This window comes from Malus sylvestris, chromosome 15, assembly GCF_916048215.2.
Source record: "Malus sylvestris chromosome 15, drMalSylv7.2, whole genome shotgun sequence".
NCBI classification, from domain to species: domain Eukaryota; kingdom Viridiplantae; phylum Streptophyta; class Magnoliopsida; order Rosales; family Rosaceae; genus Malus; species Malus sylvestris.
Window position 1 is genome coordinate 7513277 of NC_062274.1, and position 18185 is coordinate 7531461.

An 18185-nucleotide genomic window follows, 5' to 3' on the forward strand; every position below is an offset into this window, starting at 1 on the left:
TATGGATAAATAGTGTATTTTTGTATGAATATGTAGTTTTCATCCACATAAGTTGACTCACTTATTCACACACTTCAAAATCCATCTATCTGAATCTGATAAGCAAAGTGAAAGAGACCCACTTCATCAAGTCTTCAATCTCAAGGCGGATTGTAATTTACTTGGCCCTAAAAAAAGTTAATTAAATAAAAACAGTCCTAGTTTTAATTATTTAAAAAAAAACTATAATTTGAGGTTGGACGGCGGCTGAGGTGGCGAAGTTGGTGCGGGGGCCGGTGAGGGGTGACATGGTAAACCAATATTTGACCATGTCGTCACATGCCTCCACAGCCGTCGATCATGGACTCTTTATTGATCCAACGGCTCATAATTCTCCGAGCTCATTTTCTCATTCGGACGGCACAACACTTGGGCTGTTGCTTGTTTGTTCGAATTAAGCTTCCAAAGCAGGAAAGAAATAAACTCCAAAATTGTTAAAAAAAAAAAAAAAATGAAAGTCCAATATTTCAAGGACTTCTCTTTAAGCCTTGAATCATTCCCTTCACACGGGCCTTTTCGCCTCTCTCTCACTCTTAAAGGAAAAGCCTCCTTTCCTTTCTCTCTCTAGAGTTTTAAAAAGCTCCAACTTTTGGCTTCTGGGTATTGGAAGGAAGAAGAAGAACAAGGAGAACAAGGAGGAGAAAGAAATAGGTAAATTTTAACTCCTATCTAAATTCAACGATTGTTGAATTGTATTGGGTTTTCTTCAGCTTTAAAAAAAAAAAAAATTCCATCTGGGTTTTATCTCTGGTTATCGTTTCTGGTTTGGGTAGCTGCTGCGTTTGCTTCTTCATCATCATCTTCTTCCTTTTTTCTCCAAACTTTTTCGTTCTTTTTAAATATATAATTTTTGGTGAGGAGTTCTGAATTCTGATCATTTTTTTCAACTGAGTTATCTTCCTTACCAATAAAAATAAGCACTTTTCAAGTCCAAAAGTGAAAATTTCTGTTGGGTTTGTTGGAATATATATGGAGGAGAAATGATGATAAACTTTCCCCTCCTTTTTACTGGTTTTTATTTTCTAAAATATTCAGCTTTTTCCTCTCTTTTTTCAAGTCCTGAAAACACGGGGAGGGAGTCTTTGATCAAAATAGAAAATAGGATCATTGTGTGGAGAATAATTCAAGAAAAAAAGGGGTTTGTGGCCACTTTTTTGGGATGATATTATGGGGCATGTGGCCATCTGGAGTCCTTTTTTTACTCCTTGCTTTTCTTCCTTTTTATGTTTTGACACAATCAAAATTCTGGGTTTTTGGGTTCTCTTTCACAGGAAAACAAAAAACATCGGATTTCTCTTTGTATCATCAATGACATAGCTAATCCCAACAGAGGTCTTAATTTGCTTATTGTTGCCTTTTAATGCTTAATCCTGCGTGTTTGGGCTTCTAATCATCTGTTTTGTTGCATGTTATATGTATTTTCTTTGTTTAATTGTTATTCTGTTTTCTGCATAGAAATTATGCTTGTTTCGATGTTTCATGGATTGCTAGTGCTCTGAGTTCTGGAGTTTTTGTGATGTAGTTTGGAGGTAGGATACAAAATGGTTGATAATGGTCATGACGTTTATGCATTTTTATAGAGTAGACATGAGTACAGATAATGAATTCCAAAATAGTTTGTCGAGGACAGTTTTAATCGTGTATGATGGAATAATCAACGAAACGGTTATGGTAAAGTAAGAAAATTCTCTTATAATGTCAATGGCATCTCAGCCGCTGTCGAATTTTTAAAGGTGAAAGAAAGGCTTATCCTTTATAGTAGAATAAGGATTCCGTGCCTCTGACTAGGAAACTTGTTTGTGGGGACTATTACTTCCAGCAGAGGAAATGCATCAGTATTTCTGGCCTCCAGCTTACTTTGTCATCAAAAGATCTGGAAATTTAAACCTTAATGGATAGTTGAAGTGAGAACCTTAATCAGATTCCAAGTTTTGCAGCCACGAAGTTTTGTTGGATTCTTCGTAACTTTTTGGTTTACATTGGATTCTTGTTACTTTCCGCAACGAATGAGTGACTCATTTCTCCGTTAACATTTTTGTGTGTAGTTTTGCCTACATATGTGACATAGTGTTTGCAAATGTAACATATGAAACATATTTTGTTTTGTTTATACCTGTCCGTTACAGTTTTCTTAGGATTATTAGTTTTGAAATGTCTGCAATTTTGTTTCCTTGTTTTTCCCCCTACCAAAAAAATTGCCAATTTTGAGCACCAAAGTTTCTTTGACTACCGTATGATACTTCACCATCTAGATCTAGATTGTCTATCACTAAAATTCTTGATGGAACTTGGAAATTGATGTAATTTTACTTGTAAAATGGTATCAATGATCTTAAATTTTTTTGTTACTGTTGTTACAGAATTGAAACATACGACCAACATACATGGATGAGTTTTCGGGTAAAAGAGCTGAGAATGGGCTCATCTCTAAAAAGGGATCTGGTCTTGGTTTGAGGGAAACCCCCAATAGAGACCGCAATGCTCAGCTCTGTAGCCGACTGGGATGCAGTGGAAGATTGAACTCTGTGAAAAGTGCTCAAGTTGAAAAGGCCAAACCTTCAAGGCCAGCATTTCGCTCTTCGTCAAGTGGGAAAGAGATAATTGGAAGTTCCTCGAGGTCTTGCGTTGGTGTTGGCAACACAAGAAACTCCATTGCAGAACCTTATAAAAAGCTATCTTTTAATTTGGATACTGATTCATCTGAAACCAGTAGTGTTCAGGATGATCCAGAAGTTTCAGAAATCGCTCCGCCACCTGGAAAAATTCAAAGAGGGTTGCACCTTGAATCTAAAAATTCTGTGTCTAGTGAAATCACCTTGATGGAAGTTGGAAGCTCCCATGTAGAATCAAATACAAGGTCTCGAAGGAGTTTTAATCAGAGATCTGGATTGCGCAGCCAAGATTCCATAGTGGGTTCCAGTGTTTCTACGGGACCTAAAGGCACCATCCAGACACGGGCTAGCACAGCCAGGAATGGTTTAAGAAGTCTAAGATGCAGTTCAGTATCTGACGTTGTCCCGTCCAGTTGTTCATCATCAGATTCAAACCTTGGTCGGAGAGAGACCATAAAGAAAAGAACTTCCGAAGGAGAAAGTAGTTCTGCTGCTAAGGGGAAGAAGATGAATGGGTCATCGTCAGCACAAAATTCCAATTCTAGCCATGGCATCTCAATTTCTGATTCAAGAAGAGCTAGAAATATGCCTTCTAACAGGGATAACAATGGTGTTGCATCAGTTAGGACTCGGAGAACTGTCACTGGTCACTCGAGGGGAAGGCTGCTTCCTAATCAAGGAAGTGGAAACAACTCATCATCCAATGGATTCTCTGCAGTTGGCCCACATACATCTCAACCTGAAATGTCTATCAACTCAAATGCTTCTAGTTCATCACAACAGTTATCTGCTGAAGTTCCTTTAATTCGGCAGAATTCTTATAGCCGGCCAGGTAGTAGCAGTGGTACTTTACATGGCATTCTGCGAGCTGGTGCTTCAGATGTTGGTTTTTCCCGCTCTCTAATGAATCAGGATGGACTGCGACGCTACAACATGGATGGGATAGCGGAGGTATTATATGAAATTTTGACGAATATTTGTGTGGTCTTACAACGTGTTGCCTTGTATGGGAAGGAGCACTAAAGAATTTACGTAGTTGTGCCTTCATTTCTTAATCTGTTTATTTCAAACAATTGTGCAGGTATTGCTAGCACTCGAGAGAATTGAACATGATGAAGAGCTATCATTTGAGGTGGTTATTAACTTATTATAGATTTTTGTGTTCGCATGATTGAATTTTTGTTCTTTAACTGATCTTTTTTCATATTTCAGCAAATACTTGTTCTCGAGACCAATTTGTTCCTGAATGGCCTAAACATCTACGATCATCACAGAGACATGAGACTGGATATCGACAACATGACATATGAGGTTTGCTATTGTTGTCCACTGCGATTCATTTCACAGAGAAATAATCCGTAGTATGTCTCATTGTTCATTTATGTTTGAATAATATTCTGACCTGGTCAGGGTGCATCTGAACCTTTTGTAATGATCAGTGCCTCTGTAATGAATCAATTCGAATAATCAACTAATGCTCCGTTTAAAATACTATAATGGGTTTAACTTTTTTATCTTCATCTGTTTCATTTACGGTATTCACCTACTTGGATGTCAGGAATTATTAGCTCTAGAAGAGAGGATGGGTACTGTCAGCACAGCATTGCCAGAAGAAGCATTGTTCGATTGCCTTAAGAAAAGTATCTATCAGTCTGCACCCCAAGAAGATGCATCTGTAAGCTGCGATGGGAAGAAGGAGGATGTCAAATGCAGTATCTGCCAGGTCCTTTTCCAATAGCTCTGATATTTTTTTCTTTTAAAACCAAGTGTAATTATGTAGCAGCACCTCTAAGTTTAAGAAAATTGGGCTCCTGATGATTATTTAATGCTATCGTAGAGGGGTTGCCTCCCGAATTTTTCACCCTGAACCTAAACTAGTGCAAGGCAGTTCCTCGGATAAGTTAGAAGTTATAACTAGCTCAGCATGCTTCCAAATGTTGTTTAACATGTCATAAAATTCAGTGTGGATCTAATCAGATATACTTTAGATTTGTTTCGGGTCGTACTAGTTGAATCTAATTCTCTATATATAGAGTAATACTTATCAGTCTTATCTTTTCATAGGAAGAGTATGTGGCTGGAGATGAAGTTGGACGATTGCGCTGCGAGCATAGCTTTCACATTGTCTGCGTAAACCAGTGGCTGCGGCTTAAGAATTGGTGCCCAATATGCAAGGCAGCGGCAGCACCAGCACCAGCACCCTCACCGTCGCCACCCTCCACATAATTCGGTCATTAAATCATTTGGAGGAAAGACTTCCTCATTGTATCTTTCTTCTTTATAAAGTTTACCCTTTCCATGTACATATTAATTCTCTTCCGTCTCATCTCATTCAACTAATAAATCCAACCTGTTGGGCTTACAGCCGGAATCCGCATTCACTTGTGGAACTGTGAATACATACAATTATACAAAGTGGTGCTGTTTCTTCAAACGTGTTTCTTTTTCGGTTTTCAGTTTACAAGGCATCGTTTTGGTGCTCAAGATGTCGGGTTTTTAGTTATCCCAACTATTTTTGGCAATGATCGTTACAGAATTCTCCATAATCTACAACAGAGCTCATTTTTTCAGTACAGTTCGATAATTTACCATTCGTTTTTCAAACTTCATTCTACTAAACCGACGCGTATTATCGGATGAGATGGCTGCCGTCTGTTAGTCATGGCATTCGAATGTCACCGGAATCTGATCTTGGACAAATTTTGAAAGGGGGTTGTAAAGTGAATAAAAATTCCGATTCGAGTAAGTAATTTGATGAGATTGTCCGACAGAACAATTTTGATGCTGTCATGTGTTTGTTCAAGTGACATGGGAAAAAGTTAGATCCTACGATTCGGTCTCCCTTGGAAAGGATGAGGCGACTTTGCTACTGCCCAGAATGGTCACATGTAAGGCCAACATTTGATGTTCCAAACTCCAAGAGATGGCAACAGTTCTCTGGTCCTGTATTGTACTTGTGCGTTTGTATGTTCAATCACATGCTCATGAGCTTGTCTTTTTAAGCAGCTCATATCGACCCGTTACATAACTTACATTTTCTCGAATTCTTGAGTACACGTCCAATAGTAGAACTCGAAAGTACATTATACTCTTGAATTTTTGAATTTTTACCCTAGAAACCCACATAAGTTACTTATAACCAATAAATAAAAAGGAAAAGAAAACTCAAGTCGCAGTTGTATACTCTTAAGTCTCTTTCATCTCATGGTCAGTCAAGTGGAGATTTTCTATAATGCTCTGGAGTATTATGTACTTTGGATTTTTAACTATTAGATCATTGTTCAAAAACACAAAAACTAAAATCTAACGGTTAAAAAACTCGAAATGTCCATTTCTCCGGAGCACCTTTAGACTATTTGTAGTCATGTGACCAGAGAAACAAAGATTGTGCGAGACATGTTACATAAGAGAAAGCAACATAAGACGAATAATGCAAATATGGTGCAAAACCAGGAAACAGCCCAAAAGTCGAAAGCAGTTTGCAAAATCCTGTGGTGCTATTTCAGGAAAATATCCAGAGCCTTTTTATCCACCGTGGAACTGCAATAACTGAGGGGTTTCCATAAGCTTCTACTTTCTCAGGTAAACATGGGTGCCGTCAAATGAAGCCACATATATCTGACTGGTCTTTTTCTTTCCACTGCAAACCTAACAACCAATGACAACAGTTCCAAAGACAAGTGAAACCTACGAAAATGATCCCAACACCCACATCATATATGTTGAAGAAACCAAGAAACCAATGTTTTTTTTTTTTCTTTTGTTTCTGAAATTCTGCTTTTGCTTCATTGTTTGTAACTGAAAAGTGAAAACGGTTTAACCGTCACGTCATTGGTCAAAAAATACAATAACCAAGATTCAACGGTTAAAACCAAGGTTGTGCTACTTATGAATCTGAAGCTTCCCAGAAATTGCAGAACAATGAAGGTGCAGAAAACTATGCCTCAAACGTCCTGTTATTGGTCAGTAAGTTTTATTACAAGATGATTACAGAAAACAATAGATGCAAATGAAATAAAAAATAAAAATGGAAATACCAAAATTAATTTACAGAGATCGATCAGAATTACCACGAGAAATTAACACAAAAAGGATGATCAAAGTTGAAGCTTGAAAAAGAAGAGGAGAAAAGAGGACAGAAACAGTGCATGTTGGTAAGCAAGGATTATACGACTGATGAAATGGAAAAGAAAGAGAACAAATGGGGCATATGAAAACATGTTTCGTTTCATCAACAGGAAATATAAAACAGCTTACTAATTACAATCAATTTGACAGTAATTAAGATTTAGAAATGTGAATTATTGTGTTTCTGTGCGTACTTGCAGAAATATATCAACAACTGTTTTGCATGATCAAAGGTTAAATATGCATTCGCAGATGTCAACCAGAACACATGAGCAGTGAACGATAATTTGGCAGTTAAATATTTTGAGTGTCATTTATGAACACTAAAGCTAAACTAATGCCGTCGAGGACAGCTCAATTGATGTCGATGTGTTATTGATATTGAAATTTAAATCAATTCTAAGATTCTAAAATACATACAGAGCATACTGCAGCTCTTACACAAGCAATTGTACCTCTCACCGAGCTACAGAACACAGTCCCTGCAAAATTTTCTTATATTTCTTCCATTGGCTGCAATTACACGAAAGCGTGAGATCTGGAGCGGTAGCAAATACAGCAGCATCTATGTTAAACATACAACAGAACAACCAAACATGGGGATTCAGTTTGAAAACACCCTTGAATGGCTGCAGTTAGATAATTCTGGATGGATCCTGGCGGCAAGAAAATACAGACATTTGATGCTCAAACAGATGATTTCACCGTGCAATACCCGGAACTTTACCCACTCAGGAACCATCCGGTGCGTCCTGGCAATGGGATTACAATTATTTGAACCAATGATCTCCAACAACTGGTGATCTCAGGACCTTTGAACCAGAACGGACTGACCCAACCACAACTTTGGGATGAACTTATCTTCACAAGGATCTTTCATTCCTCAAATGCTTGCATACAAATCTTCTCCAGCAGCAATGGCCAATCCTCTCCAAGTTGCTGTGGATTTAGCTCCATTGCAACCTTAAAATCAAGCAAAGATATTGAGCACCGAGATCTTTGCTCTTCCACGGGCCCACTGCTGCTCTGTATATGCATATGATTGCTTGGCCACATGCCGTTGATAATCTTTCCTTGAATCTGCTGCTGCAGCTGCTTTGGTGCAGCATTCTTTTTTGCCTCTGATGTAGACCTTCCTCCCACCAACTCAACGCAGGATCTAATCATTCGCTTTAAGTACACATCCAACACATTATTCAGCATATTGGCACATTCTGTAGAAACACCTCCAAGACCCTGTGCTGCAGCAATCTGCTCCATGCGTCTTCTAAGTGTCTCCGTATCGGACAATCCCCCACTGTCATAATAACTAACAAAATCACAGCTGCTACCAACTGGAAAAGCTTTGCGGGCCCCACCTACACTGGCTGGGTAGAATGGGATCCCCAGTGGCGCAAGTAGAGGACTTCTTGAGAAACTCATGCGGTTTGATTGTTCTCCTTCTTCCTCTTGATCAATAACAGCTAAGTCAGTCTGGTCTTTGCTGTGTATCCGCGGTTTTTCTATGGGCCGCTGAACTGCACCATCTCTTTCACTGCCAGGTAGCTCAGCAACTGGTTGGAAACGTTGCATTGGTCTCTGATGATCAAATGCATGCACATCCCCGTTTTCCACAATAAACTTACCGCCATTATCATCGGCACCAGTGGGATGATGTGATACAGTATCTACCTTCCCATTTGGTCCAAGTGGGCTTGGCCTATCCCTTAGCTTCCATTCGCGTATCCCGGACCTACCCTTTCGTGGGGACACTGGCAACGCCCCATTCGACCAAGCGGGTACATTTTGATTTTGATGCGAAAAGAGGCTTTGTTCCTGCCCATCTTCTCTACTTGGAGAACTGTTTGCAGCTTGTATCCCAGGCTTCGCAGGAACTGGTGAATGGACTGGTGGTGGGGTCTCGGCATGGCATGCATTCTTCAAGACTGACCGTATGAAATGATTGTGCAGTGGCAAGTTCTCACTCCCGAGCACCCGGTGACACAACTTGTCAAATTCTTTCTTGCTCAGCTTCTGACTCAACAACCTGTTCAAGTAATAAAAATACCGCCTTGACCTCTCGGCCCCAATCCTTTTCACTATCTGTGCTTTCAGATCACCCAAATCAATTCTAGAGAACTGCTGAGGTTGCATTTCTCAAGAAACAGATTCATACACCATCCACAAGAAACAACTAATCCCCCCGAAACCGCACCAGAAGCCAAAATTACCGTTATTACTGTTTCCAGAAAACCCAGAATTTGCACTCCTCCATATCCTTCATTGCAAATCAATCCTCATAACTCTGCATATGCCCACAAACAGAGGCAAACTATCTACCATATAAAAAAAAAACCCCAAAACCCCCAATCTAGAACCGGAATTCGGTTAACCCTGTATCCAAAAGACCCAAAATTGCCCCACCCACGAGCCATACAATGCAAACCCAAATCCCATCTTCTCAATCCCAAAACCCTAGAGATCAACCCAAGTAACAAAGCTCGCTAAATCCCAACAAAACTATACACAATCAAGCTTAATTAATAAAAATAACCTTTACAAATAAAAAACCCTAACTTGGAATCACCAAAAATTCGGGTTCGAACTCCTCGCAAACTTGAATTACACCACCCCGCCAATCCGAACCCAGATTTTAATTTCCCCCAATTCGCAAGCTTTCAACTTCAAGACGCGAAATTTGAAGTCGGGGGAACGAGATCAGTGACTTCGGCGTATTGAAGTTGAAGAAACAGAGCTCGAATTGCAGGAAAATCGAATTCGAACAAAAGGAGAAAGCGCAATGAAGCGCCAAAAAAAAAAGCAGACAAATCAAATAGTGAAAAGCTGGAAGAGTGTTTGTGAGAGAGGGGTTTTGGGAGATTGATTGAACTCTGACCTTATCGAGCTTCTTCGACGAATTGCAGAGAAAAATCGAACCTCAGTGACTTCGGAACTTTGCCTTTCGCTTTCTATCTCTCTTGGGCTTTTTTATTTTTGAAATTTCTTCACTGCTTTTTTATTTTTTTTGTATTTTTTGGGTGTTTGCTGATTTTTATTCGAACTTCCGCTCTGTGTAGCTCGATCGCTTCTGCTGATACTCTCTCTCTTTCTCCTTCTTTTGATTTTCTCTCTCTTCCTTCTCTTCTTTCTCGGTGTTTTTTCCTTCTTATTTCTGTATTTTTTGTTTTATTTTAAAAAATACTTACCATATTTGTTGTGTTTTGGGAAGTTTTATTACATTAAATTTGAAAATCTTATTTTTTTTTAAGAATTAAGTCTATGGAGTGGTAAATTGCTTTGGTGGCAATGATGTTTTACCGTAGTAGCGGAAAGTAATTATACTTATGCACCATGATGTAATGTCGATCTTTACCGATTCCTCTCTTCTAACAATTAACTATTTAACCTACTAACGCTATCGTTTGTCAAAACAAAAATCATTGCATCTCGAGTTCTTATCATTCTCTCTCTTCATTGTAGCTTAGAGTAGCATTCTCGTTTGTATTAACAAAAACATTAAGTCCACGTATCACTCTTAGTGTAGATAATATCGTTTGTTAAAAAAAAAAATTTGTTTGATAATTATTTTGTTTTTAGTATAAATTTAAACTTTTAATTCTTAAAAAAACAAAAAACAAAATAGTTATTTAAAAAAATGTACGTACAATATGAACTATTTGTAATTTAGGAACGTAAATTGATGGCCGTTACTTATCTTTTAAAATGAGCGACATATAATTTTTGAAGAACAAATATTTGATCAATTTAGTGACAAGAAACGTCAAGATGACGAGCAACAATGACGTCCAAATATAAATAAACCTTCTTTAACCATGAATTTCATTATTTATGTGACTTACTACTAACGCATATTTTAGCACCTCAGTTTTTTAACAACTTTTTCAAATTCAATTTTAAATGTACTATCTGATAAAATAAATAAATAAAAATTAGAATGCAACCAAAAATTTCTAAATTATATGATGTTATTCGAAAGCTTAGTCTTACAATATTTGTGAATTTGTCCAAATCTTGTACCTATTTCTTTTTGTTGTCTAAAAAAACAGAATTCTCTGTTTTTCTTGGTTAGGTCAACAAAATATGTTTAATTTTTTTTTTAGAAAAGAAAACTTATTTTCAACAAAAAAAATATTTATAACGGAGGTAAGAAAATAAGGTGAATTTCTTGGCGGCCCGTCTGCGAGCGAAGGACATGGAAGTTTTAACCTGGCGGCCCAGTTCGTTACCTGACTTTATTCTCGGGTTCGGGTCAAGTAATTTTACCCGACTTTCTACAAAATCCCTAATTTTTGTGATTCCGGGTTAGTCCGACCCATTCCGAGCATCTTCTTCTTCTTCTTCTTCTCTCTTTCCTCTCTCTCTTTCCTGTGAGGAATGGATTACAGCGACGACGCAGAAGAGCATTTCAGGCGGAGACCGAGGAAGATGGCGTATCTCGGAGACCCATCTCGCAGGGTCAGTTTTTTCTTTCGTTTGCAATTCTCCGTTTATTTTTACTTTAAATTGTTATGTTTGCTGAGAAATTGATTGGATTTTTCGATTTTTTTCTTCATATTTTATACGAATTGCTTCGCAATTTCTGTTAAATACTGCAGCAGTTTGAATCGTTGAGCGGACGTTCCTATGCCCCAGGAGAAATGGTATTAATTATCATTTATTACTCAATTTATGTTATTTTGCAGTGTAGAATTTTCAATTTTCAAGTTTTAATTTTTGAGTTAATTGAAGTGTGTTTTTGGTGATGGTCACAGTCAAATTGTTGTTACTTATTAGGGCTCTGGAACTCTGTATGTTTTTGTCACAAAGATTATACTTTTGTGTTGTTTTGTAACAGGGTTATATGCAAGAGGAAGATATTTCGTTAGACGCCATACGAGCTAGATGTGAGCAACCCTTTTCGTATTCGTATTTTATTGCCTTTGTTCTTTATGACAAACGTTATAAGAATTCTTGCTTGTTGTGAAGGCCATTGAAGCTTTTCTTGTATTTGACAGGGACAAATGTTCTCAAAAGGCATAGCGAGTTAGCGGAGCGTCTTTCTAGGTAAAGTATTCGTGGAGCAATTTGTTAAGTCTTTATTCACCATGTCGTTTTTGGTTATTGTGAGATCGTAGTGTATTTTTATGGAACTGTCATTGCTTTCAAATATTATGGAATGCTCGTATAAAATTCTTTTGAGTGACTTCAAATAATTAAGGCCTTTCTGGCGATGCTTCCTCTAGGCGCAAGGATATATGCTTTTTGTATACTTTGTTTCCTTTGTTTTCATTTTCTTTCTCATGCTAGAGTTTCACTTACTGAATCTATTTAGAGATTACTTGTGCAATGAAATAGGAGAAAAGAATATCGTCGAAGAGTGGAAGAAGGAAGTAACAAATCTACTAAGAATTCTTATCGTATGCCTATGTTTATAACTGCAGGCATTTTAGATGCTATGGCCTCACCCAAATGAAGTCCAGTTGTTCCTTTGATTATCTAAAAAATGTGGGTAGCATTATTTCTTCATATCTTTTTATTTTGAGTATGAATTTGATTATGATTCGTGGGTCACTGAAATTCCAAATATTTTTCGAAAAAGACTAACAAGTTTTTGAATAACCTGATAGTCTCCTGTGATTTTTGTGAATTTGGGACAATCAGCTACTTCGGGATTCTGGAATCAGTAATGCAATTTTATGTTAATATTCAAAAGAAATTTAATTATAATAAAATAAACCCGCACTATGGTTGTCGGGCTTCTTGCGATTAAATGTTAAAGATGTCTTAGCTGACTTTGTAGCAAAGAGTTGTCTAAGCTGTTTGAAAGTAACTTTAGTAGTATTTATCTTGTATGTGTAAGCATATATGTGCAATTGTACATACATATATTGCAGACACACACATGCGTATATACATGCTTACATATAAAATACGCCAGTGAAAAAAATACTTGGCACATGCACCTGTCTATGTTTATTTCTTTATGAAGTGTGGATATAAGCCTTAATAAAATAGGCGAAGAATTTGATGACGATTCTATGTGTGTGCCTTACTGCCTCCAAAGAAAAAGGCGCCCTTGTTCATCATTATTCCAGTTAGAGATAGAATCGTAATTATTGGTGGACGTGTATATTACTACTACTAATTTATTCATGATTCTATTGTTTTAACAGGGATGCCGACAAGATAATTTATGAGCGTCTACAGAAGGAATTTGAAGCTGCACGGGCTATACAAACTCAAGGTATCTTTTAAAAAGTGTTATGTTTAATGCTTCATTTCAAATGTAATTGGAATCAATAGTATCTAGCTTTGCATTATGTCAAGTTACTCTTTCTTTCCTTCTCATGTTCCTAAATGCTGTTGGAGGAGAGCACATATGTGGTGTGATACCTCAAGTCCCACATCATTTGTGCACTGTGGTCATCTTTGGTATATACAGGTCTAAGGAACCCAACCACTATCGGGTTGGTATTTTAGTTGACCAAAACCTGTCGTGGCGAAGTGTGTGATTGAACCTTCTCTTGATGAGGATACCAGCGACTGAAGGGGAAGACTATTATGGCCCCAGTCCCACAAGGGACAAATTAGTGTGCTGTCTTGATGGCTCACCTGTTTAGGAATTATTGTATTGCTCAAAGTTATGGTTCTTGATGGCTCACCTGTGATAATAAGCTTGATTTAAACAATATAACTCATCGAATATTCTGATTTTTTTTTTACCAAGTTTTCCTATTCATTAAGGAGTTGTGTATTGTTTGGGTTGACTTGTGTGAAAACTTTGGTTTATCTTTTGGTTTGAGTAAGAATTGAAATATATCCTTTGTTGCAGAGACTTATTTGGATGGTGAACAATGGAACGATGGACTACTAGCAACAATTAGAGAGCGGGTACAGTTCCATTCAATACTTTAAAGTGATTGAGATTTACTGTGGCTTCCCTAAACTTTTGATGTTAGAATTTGGTGATGGAATTGATATCTCGTTTTCATGTGTTTCATTTTTCATAGTAAATGTGAAAAATTGCCTAATCTAATTGGTCTAGACTTTAATCAGGTTCACATGGAGGCTGAAAGAAAGGCAATGGAGGGAGACGTAAACATGTTGCCTGGTCAAGAAAAAATTACGTATAAAATCGGAAATAAGGTAATTTTGAGAAGTTTGTTTCAATCAGTAACTAGAGGATTGTCCCTATGCCAGCAAAGAAGCCTTTCTGGTCGTAGAATAACTGTGCATTGTTGTCTATTGGTTCCTGATAATTTAATAATTGTAGATGTAATTTCTAATTGGGAGTGAACATAAATACAAACATTAATGCCAGGATTCATGGTGATTTGGTTATAAGTTATAACCTAGTTGTAGAGTTTATATATTAGATATAGCATACACATACGGTAATCTTTATTTCATAAACTTATTGAGTATTGTTTTTGTGAGAAGTTTCCTGAATATGGGTTTAATATGTGGACAGGTGATTTGCTGTTTGGAAGGGGCAAGAATTGGCATACTGTATGAGACATCTTATGCAGGTATGCTGCGAAGTAATTTATTTTCAATTAGTTAATATTTTCAGTGTCTACTATGGTATCATGTCATTTTTCTATCTGAGATCATTGTTCTGCGGTGTAAAATATTCCATAAGCAAACTGAAGGTAATAGTTGATAAAAGATTGGGGTGTAACAGTTAGATCTACCTCCAATAAGGTTGTAACACATTCATCAAGATGGTTATAGAAAATTACTCTAATTTTGGGAAAAAAATATGTGCTATAAGGTTGTAACACATTCATCACTTGGGCCTTTAGCGGTGGGGATGCTAACTCATCTGCATCTGCAATGACGCAGGAGAACCTTGTGACCTATACCATTGTGTGCTTGAGAGCAAGTCATTTCTTGAGAAGATGACAGTCCTCGAACACACCATTCCGTACTTCTTGCCAATACGAGAAGCAGAAAATGATCTTCTTTCCTCCAATGCTATGGTATGATTGGGTTTGTGCATTAGCCTTGCTGACTCAATATTGTGCCCCTGGTCTGATTATTTGTCGTTGATGATGTGCTTTCAGAAATTTATAGATTACATTGGAGAGATGTTACAGGCTTATGTGGACAGAAGGGAACAGGTATGCTGTTGGCTTATGTAAACTAAAATTTGTAATTATTAGAATATGCAAAAATAGTTAGTTAGAGGAGGGTGAAGGGTGGGTTTCCCTGCCTTGTTGCCAAATATTGAAGAGATAAACATATGCTGGATGAGATGTGCAAATTAGAGACGTGGGATTGAGGGGTGGGTGGGTTGGACACTATAGCTTTGTTCCATTACACCTATTTATTTAATTGTTTACTACTCTTAACTTCACTGATTGTCATGCAGGTTAGGCTTGTCAAGGAGTTATATGGGAATCAGATCAAAGAAATTCATTTTACCCTTCCCTACAGCTTAATCGTCTTTTCAAAACTTGATTTTGATTGGTTGGTGCTTTGTTCCCCTGCATTATACTGTGTATTTGGATTTTGAAGCATCAATGAAATAATATCTTGAGAGGTCGCACTTGGTGCGATGGCAAGTGCCTTCGCCCATGAGCGGTAGGTCTCGGGTTCGAGACTTGGGAGCAGCCTCTCCATAAATGGGGGTAAGGCTAGCCGACATTCACCTCTCCCAGACCCTGCGTAAAGCGGGAGCCTTGTGCACTGGGTACGACCTTTTAATGAAATAATATCTTGATGTGCTAAACACATTCGTAATGATATGTCAGTGTATTCATATTCCTTGCCAGTCCCTTTTAGAGTACTTGTATGAGCTGGGTAATTTGTTACTGACGCATCTGAGTTAACATATCTTGGTCTGTCTGGCACTTAATATAGCTCTGTCTTGAGGAGGACAATGATAAATTTGTTCACTTCTATGTATTCTTTTGACAAGACAAAAGTAGTTGATGGTAGCTTTTGCTTTATATATCCATTATCCCATGACATAATCGAATCAATTATTAGTTTACGTGTGGTTGAGTGCCATCTTGGTAGCAGGCATGGTTATGTATACATCATCGCGAGTAAATGTGTTTCCATCATCCTGAAGAATGTGATTTTCTGTTTGCAGCAAGGTGGTTGTGAAGCTTAAATATGCAGAGCTTGTTTCTGTGCTTCCAACTCATGTCAGTGTGGTAGCATGGCCAGTGTGTCAACCCAGAAAAAGCAGTCTAAATATATCATCCATGAACAAAAAGGAAAACGGAACATTGGAAGGTCCAACCACCCTCTTCTATGCAGAGGATGCTTTGCGAACTAAGAGCTTACCCGAAGGTATTCTTTCTGGTTGATGACTTTTTCACTTGCTTACTGCTCTGCCAATATAAATGATGTTTAAAATTTCGATGAACATTTCCCTCAACCCTACCTGATGATACTTGGCAAGCTCTGATAAAGTTTTTGGTCTTGGATTACATTTGAAATATAAAAAAACAAACTCGCTGCAACTTGGTTGCTAATGGCAGTAAAGTGCTAATTTTCTATGGAAACTTACAAACAAGATTTATGGATCGTAGACAATTTACCGAACAGTTCATGTGCATGCTTTGTGAGCATCTACATTTTCTTATTGTTACTTTTTCGTATTTGTTTTGTGATCCCACTCCAGCATACGCAGAAATAGTGTTGAATTTGCCCCAAACTCTTCGGGAAATATGCGAGGGGAACTCTTCGTAATGCTACACCAGTCGGAACATCTGGATTTGTACAAAGCCATAGCCAAAAGTGGTGCAGGAATAGCTATGGTTGTTTAGCAGTAGAGTACAATAGGAACATATTCGATTTCGGCAATTTGTATATTTGAGTTTCACCTGCTCATTCCCACTGGAATTCTGTATCTTGCTGCCTTGATCTATCTAAATTGTGTCATCGTTTTAGTTCACGCCATTTTAGACTTTGACAGCTTCTTACATTCTAATTGACTTCCGCTTTGCCTATAATATCCTCGTCGTCTCACCACCCAGCGCATTCTCATGAACTGCTCAACAGTGCCAGTACTGAGACACCGGGCAAACATTTCAATGAATCAACTTTTATACAAATGATAGGAGTTTGCTAAAATTTCAGTGAAGCATCGTAGAGTTGGAGCAATCTCCTCCGCTACAAGGACGATTACAGAGAGAGGGGAAGATTGGCCCGAGATTCCTCACATCCCCTTCAGGCACCCTGTTTTTCAAGGGGTTTGCTTCTGAAACTCCTAAGCAGGTTCATAGAGGCCTAGCATGTGCCCGTCAATACATCGCATGGCTGCAACCTGTAATGTAATCGTATTAAAATCTCAGCATCCAGGGTACCGACTAGCGATGATAGAAGAATAAATGATCGCAATGGTTTCGTTCAGAAATTTAGTCATCACCTTGCCGTGAACTTCATATTTGATAGGGCCATCGAGTTCAGCTCCCAACGCCATCAACTTGGTCACCGTTTGATTAATGTCTGGCACCGTGAAGGACAAAAATGAAGAGTTTCCGCTCTGCATCACATGATCCCTGTCAAACATTCATCATTAGCAGATGCCATTTCCTTCCAAACGCAAAGCTCAAATCCAATTACTGTGCCACATTACCAAAACTAGCATGAACCATAAAATAAATACAAAATTAAAAAAAAAAAAAAAAAAAAAAAAAAAACCAAGAAATTTTGATGTTTTACGTTGAGTTGGGTCTCTTTCAACTATACCCTTTTTACGAAAAACACGAACGAACGGTAACATTTGCGGCAAAGAACGTGTAAGCATCTGGTTTAGACAAATCATCAAACACCTGGTGTGCATCGAGCACCCAGTCTCGGAGAAGGGAGAGAGCGAATTTACTTGGGGGATTGCATGAGGGAAAGCTTGAGCGGGCCGGACTGGAGCTCCGCCCATCGAAGAGTGCAGACATTGACGGTGAAGTCCAACCCTTCGGCGTAAAACCGAGCGGCTTTTGGCACGTCCTTGTGCAGCTGCAGTAGCCACCTAAACGACGCCGCTGCCATTTTTCCCTCGCTTTCTAGGCTGTGTGCTGACCGAGGGAAACTGACTCAGTGTCACTGGTTGTCGTTGTCTTGACTGACACAAACGGCACGCCGCTTTGAGGGTCCCAATGTCAGATTAGGGCTAAAATTAGATGGGTGATTAACATATTATGAATGAGCCCGAATCTATATAGGTATAGCTAGACTTGAAATTTTGGACCCGACCTGTTAGTCCTACCCGACCCGATATGTTAATATTAGTATTTGAGTAAATACTTAATGGATCGGGTCGCTAACAGATGAACCCGTTAAATAATGAGTCACTTTGGGTCAACCCGTTAGCACCATTTAGTTGATAATGTTTTAGTAATTTTTGCAAAGTCTTAACAATAAAAAATAAACTCTATAAAAAAAAAAATTGTTAATGGGTCACCCGTTAAATAA

At 38.2% G+C, this 18185-nt stretch overlaps 4 protein-coding genes across 8 annotated transcripts; 2 read left to right on the forward strand and 2 right to left on the reverse strand.

Annotated features, from left to right (window-relative positions):
- The first annotated feature begins 525 nt into the window (after nucleotides 1-525).
- Nucleotides 526-5085, forward strand: LOC126604310 (E3 ubiquitin-protein ligase MBR2-like). Of its 2 annotated transcripts, none has more exons than XM_050271511.1 (6): nucleotides 526-690; nucleotides 2400-3602; nucleotides 3733-3783; nucleotides 3864-3962; nucleotides 4210-4374; nucleotides 4716-5085. In XM_050271511.1, exons 2-6 carry the CDS (start codon nucleotides 2424-2426, stop codon nucleotides 4875-4877), a joined length of 1656 nt encoding a protein of 551 aa, XP_050127468.1. In that variant the 5' UTR covers nucleotides 526-690; nucleotides 2400-2423; the 3' UTR covers nucleotides 4878-5085. The 2 variants fall into 2 exon arrangements, with proteins under 2 accessions (XP_050127468.1, XP_050127469.1); XM_050271512.1 differs by lacking the exon at nucleotides 526-690 and adding an exon at nucleotides 1042-1371.
- A 2024-nt stretch (nucleotides 5086-7109) lies between these two features.
- On the reverse strand, nucleotides 7110-9919 carry LOC126604311 (uncharacterized). Its single transcript, XM_050271513.1, has one exon. The coding sequence runs from the start codon at nucleotides 8910-8912 to the stop codon at nucleotides 7656-7658; it is 1257 nt and encodes a 418-aa protein (XP_050127470.1). The 5' UTR covers nucleotides 8913-9919; the 3' UTR covers nucleotides 7110-7655.
- Nucleotides 9920-11057: 1138 nt separating this feature from the next.
- On the forward strand, nucleotides 11058-16673 carry LOC126604312 (uncharacterized). 4 transcript variants are annotated; one of them, XM_050271516.1, is made up of 13 exons: nucleotides 11058-11234; nucleotides 11375-11419; nucleotides 11614-11662; nucleotides 11774-11822; nucleotides 12932-13002; nucleotides 13591-13649; nucleotides 13815-13904; nucleotides 14230-14287; nucleotides 14604-14740; nucleotides 14825-14881; nucleotides 15133-15230; nucleotides 15859-16061; nucleotides 16405-16673. In XM_050271516.1, exons 1-13 carry the CDS (start codon nucleotides 11154-11156, stop codon nucleotides 16461-16463), a joined length of 1056 nt encoding a protein of 351 aa, XP_050127473.1. In that variant the 5' UTR covers nucleotides 11058-11153; the 3' UTR covers nucleotides 16464-16673. The 4 variants fall into 4 exon arrangements, with proteins under 4 accessions (XP_050127473.1, XP_050127474.1, XP_050127472.1 ...); XM_050271515.1 differs by having other exon boundaries at nucleotides 11060-11234; nucleotides 11378-11419; nucleotides 16396-16673; XM_050271514.1 differs by having other exon boundaries at nucleotides 11061-11234; nucleotides 16396-16673.
- A 129-nt stretch (nucleotides 16674-16802) lies between these two features.
- LOC126604313 (uncharacterized) lies at nucleotides 16803-17872 on the reverse strand. The gene is made up of 3 exons (XM_050271518.1): nucleotides 17599-17872; nucleotides 17143-17275; nucleotides 16803-17040 (listed from the first exon to the last, which is right to left on the reverse strand). The coding sequence occupies exons 1-3, from the start codon at nucleotides 17760-17762 to the stop codon at nucleotides 16984-16986; spliced, it is 354 nt and encodes a 117-aa protein (XP_050127475.1). The 5' UTR covers nucleotides 17763-17872; the 3' UTR covers nucleotides 16803-16983.
- Between the last annotated feature and the right edge of the window lie 313 nt (nucleotides 17873-18185).

Excerpts from the sequence above, each read along its gene's own strand:
- LOC126604310 (XM_050271511.1), top strand. The coding sequence starts at position 2,424 with ATGGATGAGTTTTCGGGTAAAAGAGCTGAGAATGGGCTCATCTCTAAA. Across the intron at positions 3,603-3,732 it reads ACATGGATGGGATAGCGGAG|GTATTGCTAGCACTCGAGAG; the intron begins GTATTATATGAA and ends ACAATTGTGCAG. Across the intron at positions 3,784-3,863 it reads ATGAAGAGCTATCATTTGAG|CAAATACTTGTTCTCGAGAC; the intron begins GTGGTTATTAAC and ends TTCATATTTCAG.
- LOC126604313 (XM_050271518.1), bottom strand. The coding sequence starts at position 17,762 with ATGGCAGCGGCGTCGTTTAGGTGGCTACTGCAGCTGCACAAGGACGTG. Across the intron at positions 17,276-17,598 it reads TCCCTCATGCAATCCCCCAA|GGATCATGTGATGCAGAGCG; the intron begins GTAAATTCGCTC and ends AATGTTTGACAG. Across the intron at positions 17,041-17,142 it reads AATATGAAGTTCACGGCAAG|GTTGCAGCCATGCGATGTAT; the intron begins GTGATGACTAAA and ends ATTACATTACAG.
- LOC126604311 (XM_050271513.1), bottom strand. The coding sequence starts at position 8,912 with ATGCAACCTCAGCAGTTCTCTAGAATTGATTTGGGTGATCTGAAAGCA.
- LOC126604312 (XM_050271514.1), top strand. The coding sequence starts at position 11,154 with ATGGATTACAGCGACGACGCAGAAGAGCATTTCAGGCGGAGACCGAGG. Across the intron at positions 11,823-12,931 it reads TTAGCGGAGCGTCTTTCTAG|GGATGCCGACAAGATAATTT; the intron begins GTAAAGTATTCG and ends TTGTTTTAACAG. Across the intron at positions 16,062-16,395 it reads AACTAAGAGCTTACCCGAAG|CATACGCAGAAATAGTGTTG; the intron begins GTATTCTTTCTG and ends ATCCCACTCCAG.